This window comes from Schistocerca cancellata, chromosome 2 (genome assembly GCF_023864275.1).
Source record: "Schistocerca cancellata isolate TAMUIC-IGC-003103 chromosome 2, iqSchCanc2.1, whole genome shotgun sequence".
Lineage (NCBI taxonomy): Eukaryota > Metazoa > Arthropoda > Insecta > Orthoptera > Acrididae > Schistocerca > Schistocerca cancellata.
Window position 1 is genome coordinate 591089856 of NC_064627.1, and position 13878 is coordinate 591103733.

Consider the following 13878-nt stretch of genomic DNA (forward strand, 5'->3'; position numbering starts at 1 on the left):
TCCACTTCCCATTCCAAAACATCTGTGAGGGTAGGTGAACAATTGCAAAAGGTCAGTGGCTACTGAGAGGGCAAGTGAACAGAAGGAAAGGCTAATGGCCAAGAATGAATCTGGCTCAGTTGAAATGCATCACTTAACTTCTGTTCATAAGACATATGTCTCTCTCATAACACAACTCTCAAGAACTCAAGTACTGCAGCAGCTGTTGTTGGAACCTCAAAGCACACAGCAAACATTAAATTCCTCAACAAACAGGCATGGCTGAAACTTGTTTACCTAGGTCTAACAGACCATCTTTAACATATGGATTGTGAGGCAGTAAGTACCCAGCACATGTGCTAATTTTCAACAATGGCAACAGCTGCTGTCTGCAAGCTTGCAGTGACTGGGAAGGAAACAAATTGTAGGGTCTGTCATAATACAATCAGGCCATGAAAGGTGGTTACTCAAGAGGAAAGGAGCAGATAGCAAATTCAATTCTTTACATATTTGACAACAGTGGGAATAAACGAGGTGTGTTATAAGTTACTAATGAATGACGCTACCCCCACACTTAGCCCTGTTGTTACTAATCTCAACTTTCTCGGGGACAGAGAGCTTCTACCACTGGGCATTGGAAGTTTTGTAGTGCCTCTCCTGCACATACTTTTAAAGTGTTTCTACATTCTTTTTTTTCGGTACAAGGAGCTGGAGCTGCTGCTTGTGAGTTCTACATCTACATTCCACAGGCCACTTTACAATATGTGGTAGGGATACCTCTGATACCACTATAATTTTCCACCTCCTCTGTTCCATTTGCTAATGATGCATGGGGAGAATGACTGTCAATGGACTTCTGTGTAAGTTCTAATTCTTTGTATCTCTTCATCAGGGTCATTCTGCAAAAAATGAGGGAAGAAGTAACATTCTGCCTAATTCTTTGAATGAATGCTCTCAATTTCTACAGAAACCTTCTCTGCGACACATAGCACTTCTTGTAGCAACTGCCACTGGAGTTTGTTGAGCTTCTCTGTAACACTCTTGCATTTACTACAAGAACCCGTAATTAAATGTGCCATTCTTAGCTGGACCTTCTCTTCCTCTCTTATCAATGCTACTTGGTAAAGGTCCCAGACTAATCAATGTGTCAAACAAGTGTTTTGTAAGCCAATTCTTTAGTGGATGAATTACATTCCTGTAAGATTCTTCCACGGAATCCCAGACTGAATCTGTTCATATTTCTCTTAATTATGAGAGGCGCCAACCTGTAATGCTTTTATTTACATATTTTTCTTTGCCATAGTGATGCACTGCAGATAAGGGACAATGTAATTAGACTTTTTGGTCCTCCATCTCCATAACATAGATTAGACCACTCCGCAATGTCAGTGCTTGACAATAGAGTTTTCTTCTTTGACTTCGGTCAGCTTGTAGCAGGATGTTTCTCTATACATGGAGGTGATGGTGTTTGTGTGTGCTGCACACACAATGATGCCTTTCTAGATTCTTGAGGTTGAATGTTTCAATTTGGAATACCCATTGGCTTTGGAGTCTCTGGTGGTTGTATCTGCTAGCACATGTACTCAGCCTTGACTCAGATGCCTGAATTGGTGTACAGCGTTTCTTTTGATGTCATGTTTTCTATGAACTGCTGCAAAGGAAGTGGGAAATGTTGGAGGTTGCATGGCCCTTTAGGACTATGTAAACCTCGCCATAGTCGACTTCCTCTCTCATCTTCAGTTTCTGATTTTTTCTCTCCTTGGCACAAATACAGCAACCCCTGTTTCATAGGATGTTCATCTGAACAGTTTACACATTTTGGTGGAGAGGTACATGATCAATCTGCTTCATGTACATTTCATCTGCAACTACCATACACTCTTTCAACCTGGAGTGTTATTTCCAACATTTTCTTGGGATTAATTTCATTTATACTGTGGAAGGTTATTACACACTGCTGCAGTTAAGGGTGTTCGGCATAAGAATTTCAGTTTCAATATGGTAGTCACCTAATTTTTTGGACACCAGAAGCTTAAACAACTGTTTGGATGTAGCTGTCTAAACTAGAACAGTGCTGTTACATTTTTTGACTTTCCAACATCAAGTATTATATTTTAAAACTTTGCAAATAGAGAACAGTGATATCTTTAAAAAGGACTCATCTCTCTTAATTCCTATAAATGAATATTTTTGCAAAATTTGTGCCTTGTTATACTCTTTACCAAAAATCCTACAATTTTGTTGTTTTCTTAAGACATCTTTTCATCCAAGGTCTCACTGTTGCCTGTATACTGGTGTTCTCAGATGGTTTACCCACTCCATCCAGAGTTTTAACAGCAGGAGCCACAGAAGTAAATGTCCAACCAGACAGGGCCTAACTTGTCTGGGTATTCTTCAAGGAGTGGGTTGTGCCTGCCAGCGAGTATTTTGCTTCAACAGCCATTCATGGCAGACAGAACATATGAGGATTTTGACACTTTAATCATTCAAATGACGTGGTTAATTATACCAACATCACTTCTCTCTTAAATGCACAATATTCCCATCACTCCATATTGTTGTCACTAAAACATGCCCAGAGTTTATGGCAGCAAATGACTAATAGTACTTACCAGCCCAAGGCTTGGAAATAGTCCTAGTCCACCAGACCCACACCCAGCCACTATTTGCTGGACATTGAGGTTAGACTTGCAGTGCAGAAAGGGTAGTACTATTGCATTTCACATGTGGTGGACACAATTGCTTGCATTTTATCCAAGCCACAGACAAAAATCAAGTCAACCAGAGACAGTTAAATGTCTGAACTGTTAATATGTTGTGAAGACAATGTGTCTTCAAACATTCAAGAGAACATACTGCTCATTACCAGATCCTGATATCGCTCTGGAAGGCATTTTGTGTTTTACTAGCACTTCTCCCATTGCTAAAAGGTTAACAAAATATTTGATTAGATGATAAGTTACAACATGACTCCTCTTGTGATAGCTTACAGATCAGTGCTTGATAATGGCTAGGAGCCAAAAGCAGATGTGACAGCAAATATTTGTATACAATTAGAGTTGTGCCCTAACAAAACTGATCACAACAGTTGTGAATGCCCAATATAGAAAGTGATCAAGTATGATAAAATAAGTACCAAAACAGGCAGCTCTTTTTTAGCCTCCCATCTCTCTCTCTGTCAATCCAATGACTACAGGCTACATTCTGTAAGAAGATCCACGACAGCTTGCAGAGCTGTTGCCAACTTTCAACTGTGAAGCATTAATGGCTGCTGGCACAACGGCTGCCATTTATAGAGCTGTGGCAAAATTGAGATGTTGCCATGGAGATGTATACTGGTTTAGGTAGGCCCACAACAAAGCTGCCACACCCAGCCCACTGCAACTGTCAGGGGTCAACTTATGTAACTCAACTGTAGTTGTAAATGCCTGTGCCACACAGTAGGGTTGCAAATTAAACGATACACCGAGCTGCAGATGGAGGTGTAATTGTGTCCCTGAGTATGAGGAAAACTCTGTCCAATAAATGTGGTTATGATCTCAAAAGTAATCCTCTAGGAAGCAGCATAACTGCCACTAGTCTGAATACAATAAATCATATTCAAAAATATTGTCACAAACTCTCATTTACAGAAGTTAACAAACTTGCAATTATAAATGAACTATTACATGTGTACTACCAAACCCTGTACAAATATAAACAACACAGATAAGAAAAGCACTTGTAAAGCAGTACATGTACTAGACACCACTCTCATAAAAGCTTTTAAAATCAGGTATTAACAATGTCCTTACATACCCTTGATGTACATATAACTTCTCTTAAATTAATGTTCATCCAGTTGTCACAGCTAACTAAGTGGCCGTTGTAGGTCTCACCATTTTTCAGCTCCACCAACTAAAAGCAATAGAGGTCAATCAGTAACAGCATCATGTTTAATATATTTTTGTAATTATTACCATTATTGCCATTTTTCAAGCCTTCAAGTTTTAACTCACCATGGGATGATTCTGTGCTGTCCGAAGTAAAGACAGTGGCAACTGAAAAAAGAAAAAAAGCGACTTATTTAAACATTTCACTGCAGATATTTTCTTAACTTTCCGTTTAGTATAATTATGATTTGACCCATTACAAAATGCTGTGCAACAACTAAAATTACTCTGAACTCGTCTGAGTTTACGATGACTACATCAGGTCAATGGCAGGAGTATGCCTGACAATAAATAACTTATGTTTTAGTCATCAGTCTTCAGATTGGTTTGATGCAGCCCAGTGTGAATTTCTCTACTGTGCCAGTCTTTTCACCTCAGAACAGCACTTGTGCCCTCTGTCCTGAATTATTGGTTGAATGTATTGCAATCTCTGTCTTCCCTTACCTTTTTTACCATCCGCAGCTCCCTCTAGTACCCGAGAGGTCATTCCCTGATGTCTCAACCCATGTCCTCCCCCTTCTCCTTCACCCCAGCTTACCAGTCCACCTAATTTTCTACATTCTTCTGTAGCACCATGTGCCTCTCCTCTGCTCCTGTTTTCCCACTGGCTGTGATTCACTACCATTCAATGCCATGCTCCAAACACACAGTCTCCGAAATTTTTTCCTCAAAGTAAGGCCTATGTTTGATACTAGTGGACTTCTGTTGACTAGGTCTCCCTTTCTTGCCTGTGTTAGTCTGCTTTTTATGTCCTCCTTGCTTGATCCATCACAGGTTATTTTGATTCCAAGATAGCAGGATTCATTAACTTAATCTACATTGTGATCAATTTTGATGTTAAGCTTTTCACAATTCTCATTATTTTTGTCTTTTCCAGTTTATTATCAATCTGTATTCTATACTCATTGGACTGTTCATTCCATTCAACAGCTCTTGTTTACTTTAATTGAAGATAGCAATGTCATTGGCAAATCTTATCACTGATATCCTTTCACCCCGAATTTTAATCACATTCTTTAATCTTTCATTTATATCTCCCATTGCATAGACTGAACAGTAGGTGTGAAGAACTGCATCCCTGTCTTAAAACCTTTTTCACCCGAGCACTTCGTTCTCAATCTTCCAACCTTACTGTTCCCCCTTGCTTCTTGTACATATTGTAGATTATCTGTCTTTCTCTATATCTTACTCCTATTTTTCTTAGAATTTTAAACATTTTGCACTATTTTACATTGTCAAAAACTTTTTTCCTATTGCAGTCTTAATGTTACCACCTTTGCTTTTAGTTCCACCAAGAGTTGTTTTGGCTTTTCTAATGCCGAAAGTCCTCCTGAAGATATTTCTTTTCCTGTTTGTTTGCATCTTTCCTGCAGTCATTTCATCTTGGCTGTCCTGCACTTCCTATTTGTTTCATTCCTAATCGATTTATATTGCTGTATTTCTATTGTTTCTTGAATTAGATTAGATTACATTTACTTTCATTCCAATTGATCCGTAGTGAGGAGGTCCCCCCAGGATGTAGAAAATGTCAGGAAAACAACAACACATGACAAATATTTACAACTAAAACAAATAAGCTAATGTACCATTACACAGGTTCCAAGTGGAATGATCGTCATTTTTTAATGAACACTATATGAAATAGTCATTTTACAAATAATAATGCATTGAATTTAAAATAAAAAAAATTATTTATTTATTTATTTATTTATTTGATAATAAACATTTAATACAACTACTATATTACTGAAACTGCACTGCACTGAAATGGTGCAGAAGTTAGATTGTACACACACACACACACACACACACACACACACACACACACACACACACACACAGATATATATATAATAGAGGGAAACATTCCACGTGGGAAAAATATATATTTAAAAAGAAAGATGATGAGACTTACCAAACAAAAGCGCTGGCAGGACGATAGACACACAAACAAACACAAACATACACACAAAAATCTAGCTTTCGCAACCAACGGTTGCCTCGTCAGGAAAGAGGGAAGGAGAAGGAAAGACAAAAGGATATGGGTTTTAAGGGAGAGGGTAAGGAGTCATTCCAATCCCGGGAGCGGAAAGACTTACCTTGGGGGGAAAAAAGGACAGGTATACACTCGCACACACACACATATCCATCCGCATATACACAGACACAAGCAGACATTGTGTCTGTGTCTGTGTATATGCGGATGGATATGTGTGTGTGTGCGAGTGTATACCTGTCCTTTTTTCCCCCCAAGGTAAGTCTTTCCGCTCCCGGGATTGGAATGACTCCTTACCCTCTCCCTTAAAACCCATATCCTTTTGTCTTTCCTTCTCCTTCCCTCTTTCCTGATGAGGCAACCGTTGGTTGCGAAAGCTAGATTTTTGTGTGTATGTTTGTGTGTCTATCGTCCTGCCAGCACTTTCATTTGGTAAGTCACATCATCTTTGTTTTTATATATATATATATATATATATATATATATATATATATATATATATATACACAAATCAGTTGGTTTTACTGAGAAATTCATCAATGGAGTAGAAGGAGTTGGCTACCAATAAATCCTTTAGGCTTCTCTTAAACTAAATTTCATTGGTTGTTAAGCTTTTTATGGCTGCTGGCAAGTTGTTGAAAATGTGTGTTCCTGAATAATGCACACCTTTTTGTACAAGACTAAGTGACTTTAAATCCTTGTGAAGGTTATTCTTATTTCTAGTACTGATTCCATGAATTGAGCTGTTGGTATGAAAAAGTGATATATTTTTAATGACAAATTTTATTAAGGAATAAATATATTGGGAAGCTGTAGTTAGTATCCCTAGTTCCTTAAACAGGCTTCTGCATGATGTTCTTGAGTTCACACCACATATAACTCTTACTGCATGTTTTTGTGTCTGGAAAACTTTAGCTTGGCTTCATGAATTACCCCAAAAAATAATCCCATATGACATTATGGAATGAAAGTAAGCATAGTATGCCAGCTTTTTCATTTTTATATCCCCTATGTCTGACACAATTCGCATTGCAAATAGAGATTTGTTAAGACGCTTCAGCAGTTGTGTGCTCTTCCCAGTTGAATTTATTATCGAGCTATAATCCCAAGAATTTAACACTGTCCACTTCTTCTACCTTCTTGTCATTGTATGTTAGACATATACTCCTGGGACACCCCTTACAAGTTCTGAACTGCATGTAGTGTGTTTTTTCAAAGTTTAGTGACAAAGAATTGGGTAGGAACCAGTGATTAATGCCCACAAATATTTTATTAGCTGATCTTTCTAAGACTATACTTGATTTGCTATTTATTGCAATGTTTGTATCATTGGCAAACAAAACAAACTTGGCATCTGGTAATGTTACTGATGAAAGGTCATTGATATACGCAAGGAAAAGTAAGAGCCCAAAATGGAACCTTGTGGGACCCCACATGTAATTAGTTCCCAGTTGGATGATGCCTGATAGCTTGATACATGTCTCTTTCCTAATAACACCCTTTGTTTCCTGCCAGAGATATAAGATTTCAACCATTTTGCAGCATTTCCTGTTACACTATAATATTCTAATTTACTTAAAAGGATATTGTGATTTACACAGTCAAATGCCTTTGACAGATCACAAAATATACCAGTTGCCCACAATTTTTTATCTAATGAATTAAGCACATTTTCACTGTAAGTGTAGATAGCCTTCTCAATATCTGAACCCTTTAGAAAACCAAACTGTGACTTTGACAGTATGTTATTTGAGATAAGATGGTTATAAAGCCGATTTTACATTACTTTTTTAAAAATTTCTGAGAATGCTGGCAACAGTGAAATTGGACAGAAATGTGATACTATTTCCTTATCTCCCTTCTTAAACTTCAGCATATTTCAACCATTCAGGAAATATTCCACTGAAACAACTGGTTACACAGATAACTTAATATGTTACTTAGCTCAGAATCACATTCTTTAAGTTTGTTGATATTTCATTACCCACTAGATGTTTTTGATTTTAAAGGTTTTTATGGTGGACATTATTTCTGCTGGGGTAGTGAGGGTCAAATTCATATTATGGAAGTTACTTGAAATGTCTGGTCTGAGGTATTCCATAGCAGCATCTACCGAACCTGACAACCCCATGTTTTCAGTAACAGTTATAAAATGTTTGTTAAAAAGTTCTGCAACACTATACACATCTGTCACCAATGTATCATTTACGCTTAATGCTATTTGTTCCTCTTCATGTCTGGTTCTACTGGTCTCCTCCTTCACTATTTCTCATATTGTCTTTATTTTGTTATCTGATATGACTATCTTTTCCTTGTAATATATTTGCTTTGACGTCCGTATTACAGACTTTAATATTTTGCAGTATTTCTTGTAATGTGTTATAGCATCAACATCGGAATATTTTTGTACTTACTTCTTTTGTCAATAAACTGAAGTATTTCTTCAGTCACCCAAAGTTTTTTCTCATTTACTTACTGAAACTATGTTTGGCTGTCTAACTTCCATGATTGTCCTTTTTAGAGATGTTCACTCCTCTTCTACTGAACTGACTGCTCTGACATTCCCTATCGCAGGATCTGCATCCTTAGTGAACTCCAGACGCTTATCTTTCCTCAAATACTTCAGTATCCTACTCCCTTTCACACCAATTCTTCCTGACAGTTTTCAAACATCATTAACAAATTGTGATCTGAGTCTATATTTGGTCCTGGGTACATCTTTTTCTGCATCTCTGTCTGACCATGATGTAATCCAGCTGGACCCGAACTCTAGGTACACAGAGGGACATCTTCAACTTGTTATTTCTGAATTAGAAAGGTAGCGGTTAAGAAGAGTGTGTTTATGCAATGTGTTCAGCAAGAACCGACTCATCAGTACAAAAACCACCCCAAAGGACAAGACCCAAAACACTTTTTGGTCACTGGCAGCCCAGAATACTAAGAAGCTTGGTCCAAACTTGGGATCTACATCCACATCTACATTTATAGTCCGCAAGCCACCCAACGGTGTGTGGCGGAGGGCACTTTATGTGCCACTGTCATTACCTCCCTTTCCTGTTCCAGTCGCGTATGGTTCGCAGGAAGAACGACTGCCGGAAAGCCTCCGTGCGTGCTCGAAACTCTCTAATTTTACATTCGTGATCTCCTCGGGAGGTATAAGTAGGGGGAAGCAATATATTCGATACCTCATCCAGAAACACATCCTCTCGAAATCTGGAAAGCAAGCTACACCGCGATGCAGAGTGCCTCTCTTGCAGAGTCTGCCACTTGAGTTTGCTAAACATATCCGTAATGCTATCACGCTTACCAAATAACCCTGTGACGAAATGCGCCGCTCTTCTTTGGATCTTCTCTATCTCCTCTGTCAACCCGACCTGGTACGGATCCCACACTGATGAGCAATACTCAAGTATAGGTCGAAAGTGTGTTTTGTAAGCCACCTCCTTTGTTGATGGACTACATTCTCGAAGGACTGCGGAACTGTATCGAACGCCTTCCGGAAGTCAAGGAAAATGGCATCTACCTGGGAGCCTGTATCTAATATTTTCTGGGTCTCACGAACAAATAAAGCGAGTTGGGTCTCACATGATTGCTGTTTCCAGAATCCATGTTGATTCCTATAGAGTAGATTCTGGGTTTCCAGAAATGACATGATATGCGAGCAAAAAACATGTTCTAAAATTCTACAACAGATCGACGTCAGAGATAGTTTTCTACATCTACATCTACATTTATACTCCGCAAGCCACCCAACGGTGTGTGGCGGAGGGCACTTTACGTGCCACTGTCATTACCTTCCTTTCCTGTTCCAGTCGCGTATGGTTCGCGGGAAGAACGACTGTCTGAAAGCCTCTGTGCGCGCTCTAATCTCTCTAATTTTACATTCGTGATCTCCTCGGGAGGTATAAGTAGGGGGAAGCAATATATTCGATACCTCATCCAGAAACGCACCCTCTCGAAACCTGGCGAGCAAGCTACACCGCGATGCAGAGCGCCTCTCTTGCAGAGTCCGCCACTTGAGTTTGTTAAACATCTCCGTAACGCTATCACGCTTACCAAATAACCCTGTGACGAAACGCGCCGCTCTTCTTTGAATCTTCTCTATCTCCTCCGTCAACCCGATCTGGTACGGATCCCACACTGATGAGCAATACTCAAGTATAGGTCGAACGAGTGTTTTGTAAGCCACCTCCTTTGTTGATGGACTACATTTTCTAAGGACTCTCCCAATGAATCTCAACCTGGTACCCGCCTTACCAACAATTAATTTTATATGATCATTCCACTTCAAATCGTTCCGCACGCATACTCCCAGATATTTTACAGAAGTAACTGCTACCAGTGTTTGTTCCGCTATCATATAATCATACAATAAAGGATCCTTCTTTCTATGTATTCGCAATACATTACATTTGTCTATGTTAAGGGTCAGTTGCCACTCCCTGCACCAAGTGCCTATCCGCTGCAGATCTTCCTGCATTTCGCTACAATTTTCTAATGCTGCAACTTCTCTGTACACTACAGCATCATCCGCGAAAAGCCGCATGGAACTTCCGACACTATCTACTAGGTCATTTATATATATTGTGAAAAGCAATGGTCCCATAACACTCCCCTGTGGCACACCAGAGGTTACTTTAACGTCTGTAGACGTCTCTCCGTTGATAACAACATGCTGAGTTCTGTTTGCTAAAAACTCTTCAATCCAGCCACACAGCTGGTCTGATATTCCGTAGGCTCTTACTTTGTTTATCAGGCGACAGTGCGGAACTGTATCGAACGCCTTCCGGAAGTCAAGAAAAATAGCATCTACCTGGGAGCCTGTATCTAATATTTTCTGGGTCTCATGAACAAATAAAGCGAGTTGGGTCTCACACGATCGCTGTTTCCGGAATCCATGTTGATTCCTACATAGTAGATTCTGAGTTTCCAAGAACGACATGATATTCGAGCAAAAAACATGTTCTAAAATTCTACAACAGATCGATGTCAGAGATATAGGTCTATAGTTTTGCACATCTGCTCGACGACCCTTCTTGAAGACTGGGACTACCTGTGCTCTTTTCCAATCATTTGGAACCTTCCGTTCCTCTAGAGACTTGCGGTACACGGCTGTTAGAAGGGGGGCAAGTTCTTTCGCGTACTCTGTGTAGAATCGAATTGGTATCCCGTCAGGTCCAGTGGACTTTCCTCTGTTGAGTGATTTCAGTTGCTTTTCTATTCCTTGGACACTTATTTCGATGTCAGCCATTTTTTCATTCGTGCAAGGATTTAGAGAAGGAACTGCAGTGCAGTCTTCCTCTGTGAAACAGCTTTGGAAAAAGGTGTTTAGTATTTCAGATTTAAGCATGTCATCCTCTGTTTCAATGCCATTGTCATCCCCGAGTGTCTGGATAAGCTGTTTCGATCCACTTACTGAATTAACGTAAGACCAGAACTTCCTAGGATTTTCTGTCAAGTCAGTACATACAATTTTACTTTTGAATTCACTGAACGCTTCACGCATAGCCCTCCTTACGCTAAGTTTGACATCGTTTAGCTTCTGTTTGTCTGAGAGGTTTTGGCTGCGTTTAAATTTACAGTGAAGTTATTTGCTTTTGCAGTAGTTTCCTAACTTTGTTGTTGAACCACGGTGGGTTTTTCCCATCCCTCACAGTTTTACTCAGCACGTACCTGTCTAAAATGCATTTTACGATTGCCTTGAACTTTTTCCATAAACACTCAACATTGTCAGTGTCGGAACAGAAATTTTCACTTTGATCTGTTAGGTAGTCTGAAATCTGCCTCCTATTACTCTTGCTAAACAGATAAACCTTCCTCCCTTTTTCTATACTCCTATTGCCTTCCATATTAGGGATGCTGCAACAGCCTTACGATCACTGATTCCCTGTTCTGCACTTACAGGGTCGAAAAGTTTGGATCTGTTTGTTATCTGTAGGTCCAAGATGTTATCTCCACGAGTCGGTTCTCTGTTTAATTGCTCAAGGTAATTTTCGGATAGTGCACTCAGCATAATGTCACTCGATGCTCTGTCCCTACCACCCGTCCTAAACACCTGAGTGTCCCGGTCTGTATCTGGTAAATTGAAATCTCCACCTAAGACTATAACATGCTGAGGGAATTTATGTGAAATGTATTCCAGATTTTCTCTCAGTTGTTCTACCACAAATCCTGCCGAGTCAAGAGGTCAGTAAAAAGAGCCAATTATTAAGCTAGCTCGATTGTTGAGTATAACCTCCACCCATAATAATTCGCAGGAACTATCCACTTCTATTTCACTACAGGATAAACTACTACTAACAGCGACAAACATGTCACCAATGGTTGCATGCAATCTATCATTTCTGAACACCGTCTGTGCCTTTGTAAAAATTTTGGCAGAATTTATCTCTGGCTTCAGCCAGCTTTCCCTACCTATAATGATTTCAGCTTTGGTGCTTTCTATCAGCGCATGAAGTTCAGGTACTTTACCAATGCAGCTTCGACAGTCTACATCTACATCTACATCCATACTCTGCAAGCCACCTGACGGTGTGTGTCGGAGGGTACCTTGAGTACCTCTATCTGTTCTCCCTTCTATTCCAGTCTCGTACTGTTTGTGGAAAGAAGGACTGTCGGTATTCCTCTGTGTGGGCTCTAATCTCTCCGATTTTATCCTCATGGTCTCTTCGCGAGATATACGTAGGAGGGAGCAATATACTGCTTTACTCTTCGGTGAAGGTATGTTCTCGAGACTTCAACAAAAGCCCGTACCAAGCTACTGAGCATCTCTCCTGCAGAGTATTCCACTGGAGCTTATCTATCATCTCCGTAACGCTTTCGCGATTACTAAATGACCCTGTAACGAAGCGCATTGCTCTCCGTTGGATCTTCTCTATCTCTTCTATCGACCCTATCTGGTATGGATCCCACACTGCTGAGCAGTATTCAAGCAGCGGGCGAACAAGCGTACTGTAACCTACTTCCTTTGTTTTTGGATTGCATTTCCTTAGGATTCTTCCAATGAATCTCAGTCTGGCATCTGCTTTACCGACGATCAACTTTATATGATGATTCCATTTTAAATCACTCCTAATGCGTACTCCCAGATAATTTATGGCATTTACTGCTTCCAGTTGCTGACCTGCTATATTGTAGCTAAATGATAAGGGATCTATCTTTCTATGTATTCGCAGCACATTACACTTGTCTACATTGAGATTCAATTGCCATTCCCTGCACCATGCGTCAATTTGTTGCAAATCCTCCTGCATTTCAGTACAAATTTCCATTGTTACAACCTCTCGATACACCACAGCATCATCTGCAAAAAGCCTCAGTGAACTTCCGATGTCATCCACAAGGTCATTTATGTATATCGTGAATAGCAACGGTCCTATGACACTCCCCTGCGGCACACCTGAAATCACTCTTACTTCGGAATACTTCTCTCCACTGAGAATGACATGCTACGTTCTGTTATCTAGGAACTCTTCAATCCAATCACACAATTGGTCTGATAGTCCATATGCTCTTACTTCGTTCATTAAACGACTGTGGGGAACTGTATCAAATGCCTTGCTGAAGTCAAGAAACACGGAATCTACCTGTGAACCCGTGTCTATGGCCCTCTGAGTCTCGTGGACGAATAGCGTGAGCTGGGTTTCACACGACCGTCTTTTTCAAAACCCATGCTGATTCCTACAGAGTAGATTTCTAGTCTCCAGAAAAGTCATTATACTCTAACATAATACGTGTTCCAAAATTCTACAACTGATTGACATTAGAGATATAGGTCTATAGTTCTGCACATCTGTTCGACGTCCCTTCTTGAAAACAGGGATGACCTGTGCCCTTTTCCAATGATTTGGAACGATACACTCTTCTAGAGACCTACGGTACACTGCGGCAAGAAGGGGGTCAGGTTCCTTCGCGTACTCTGTGTAAAATCAAACTGGTATCCCATCAGGTCCGGCGGCCTTTCCTCTTTTG

The 13878-nt window shown here is 40.0% G+C and overlaps 1 protein-coding gene across 1 annotated transcript in view; it reads right to left on the reverse strand.

Moving 5' to 3' along the window:
• Positions 1-13878, reverse strand: part of LOC126162225 (U6 snRNA-associated Sm-like protein LSm4) — a 74035-nt gene that overhangs the window by 23044 nt on the left and 37113 nt on the right. Inside the window, exons 2-3 of the mRNA XM_049918583.1 lie at positions 3978-4019; positions 3778-3876 (exon numbers count right to left, since the gene is read on the reverse strand). Of these exons, the coding sequence (XP_049774540.1) occupies positions 3778-3876; positions 3978-4019 (141 nt within the window). The remainder of the gene's footprint in view (positions 1-3777; positions 3877-3977; positions 4020-13878) is intronic.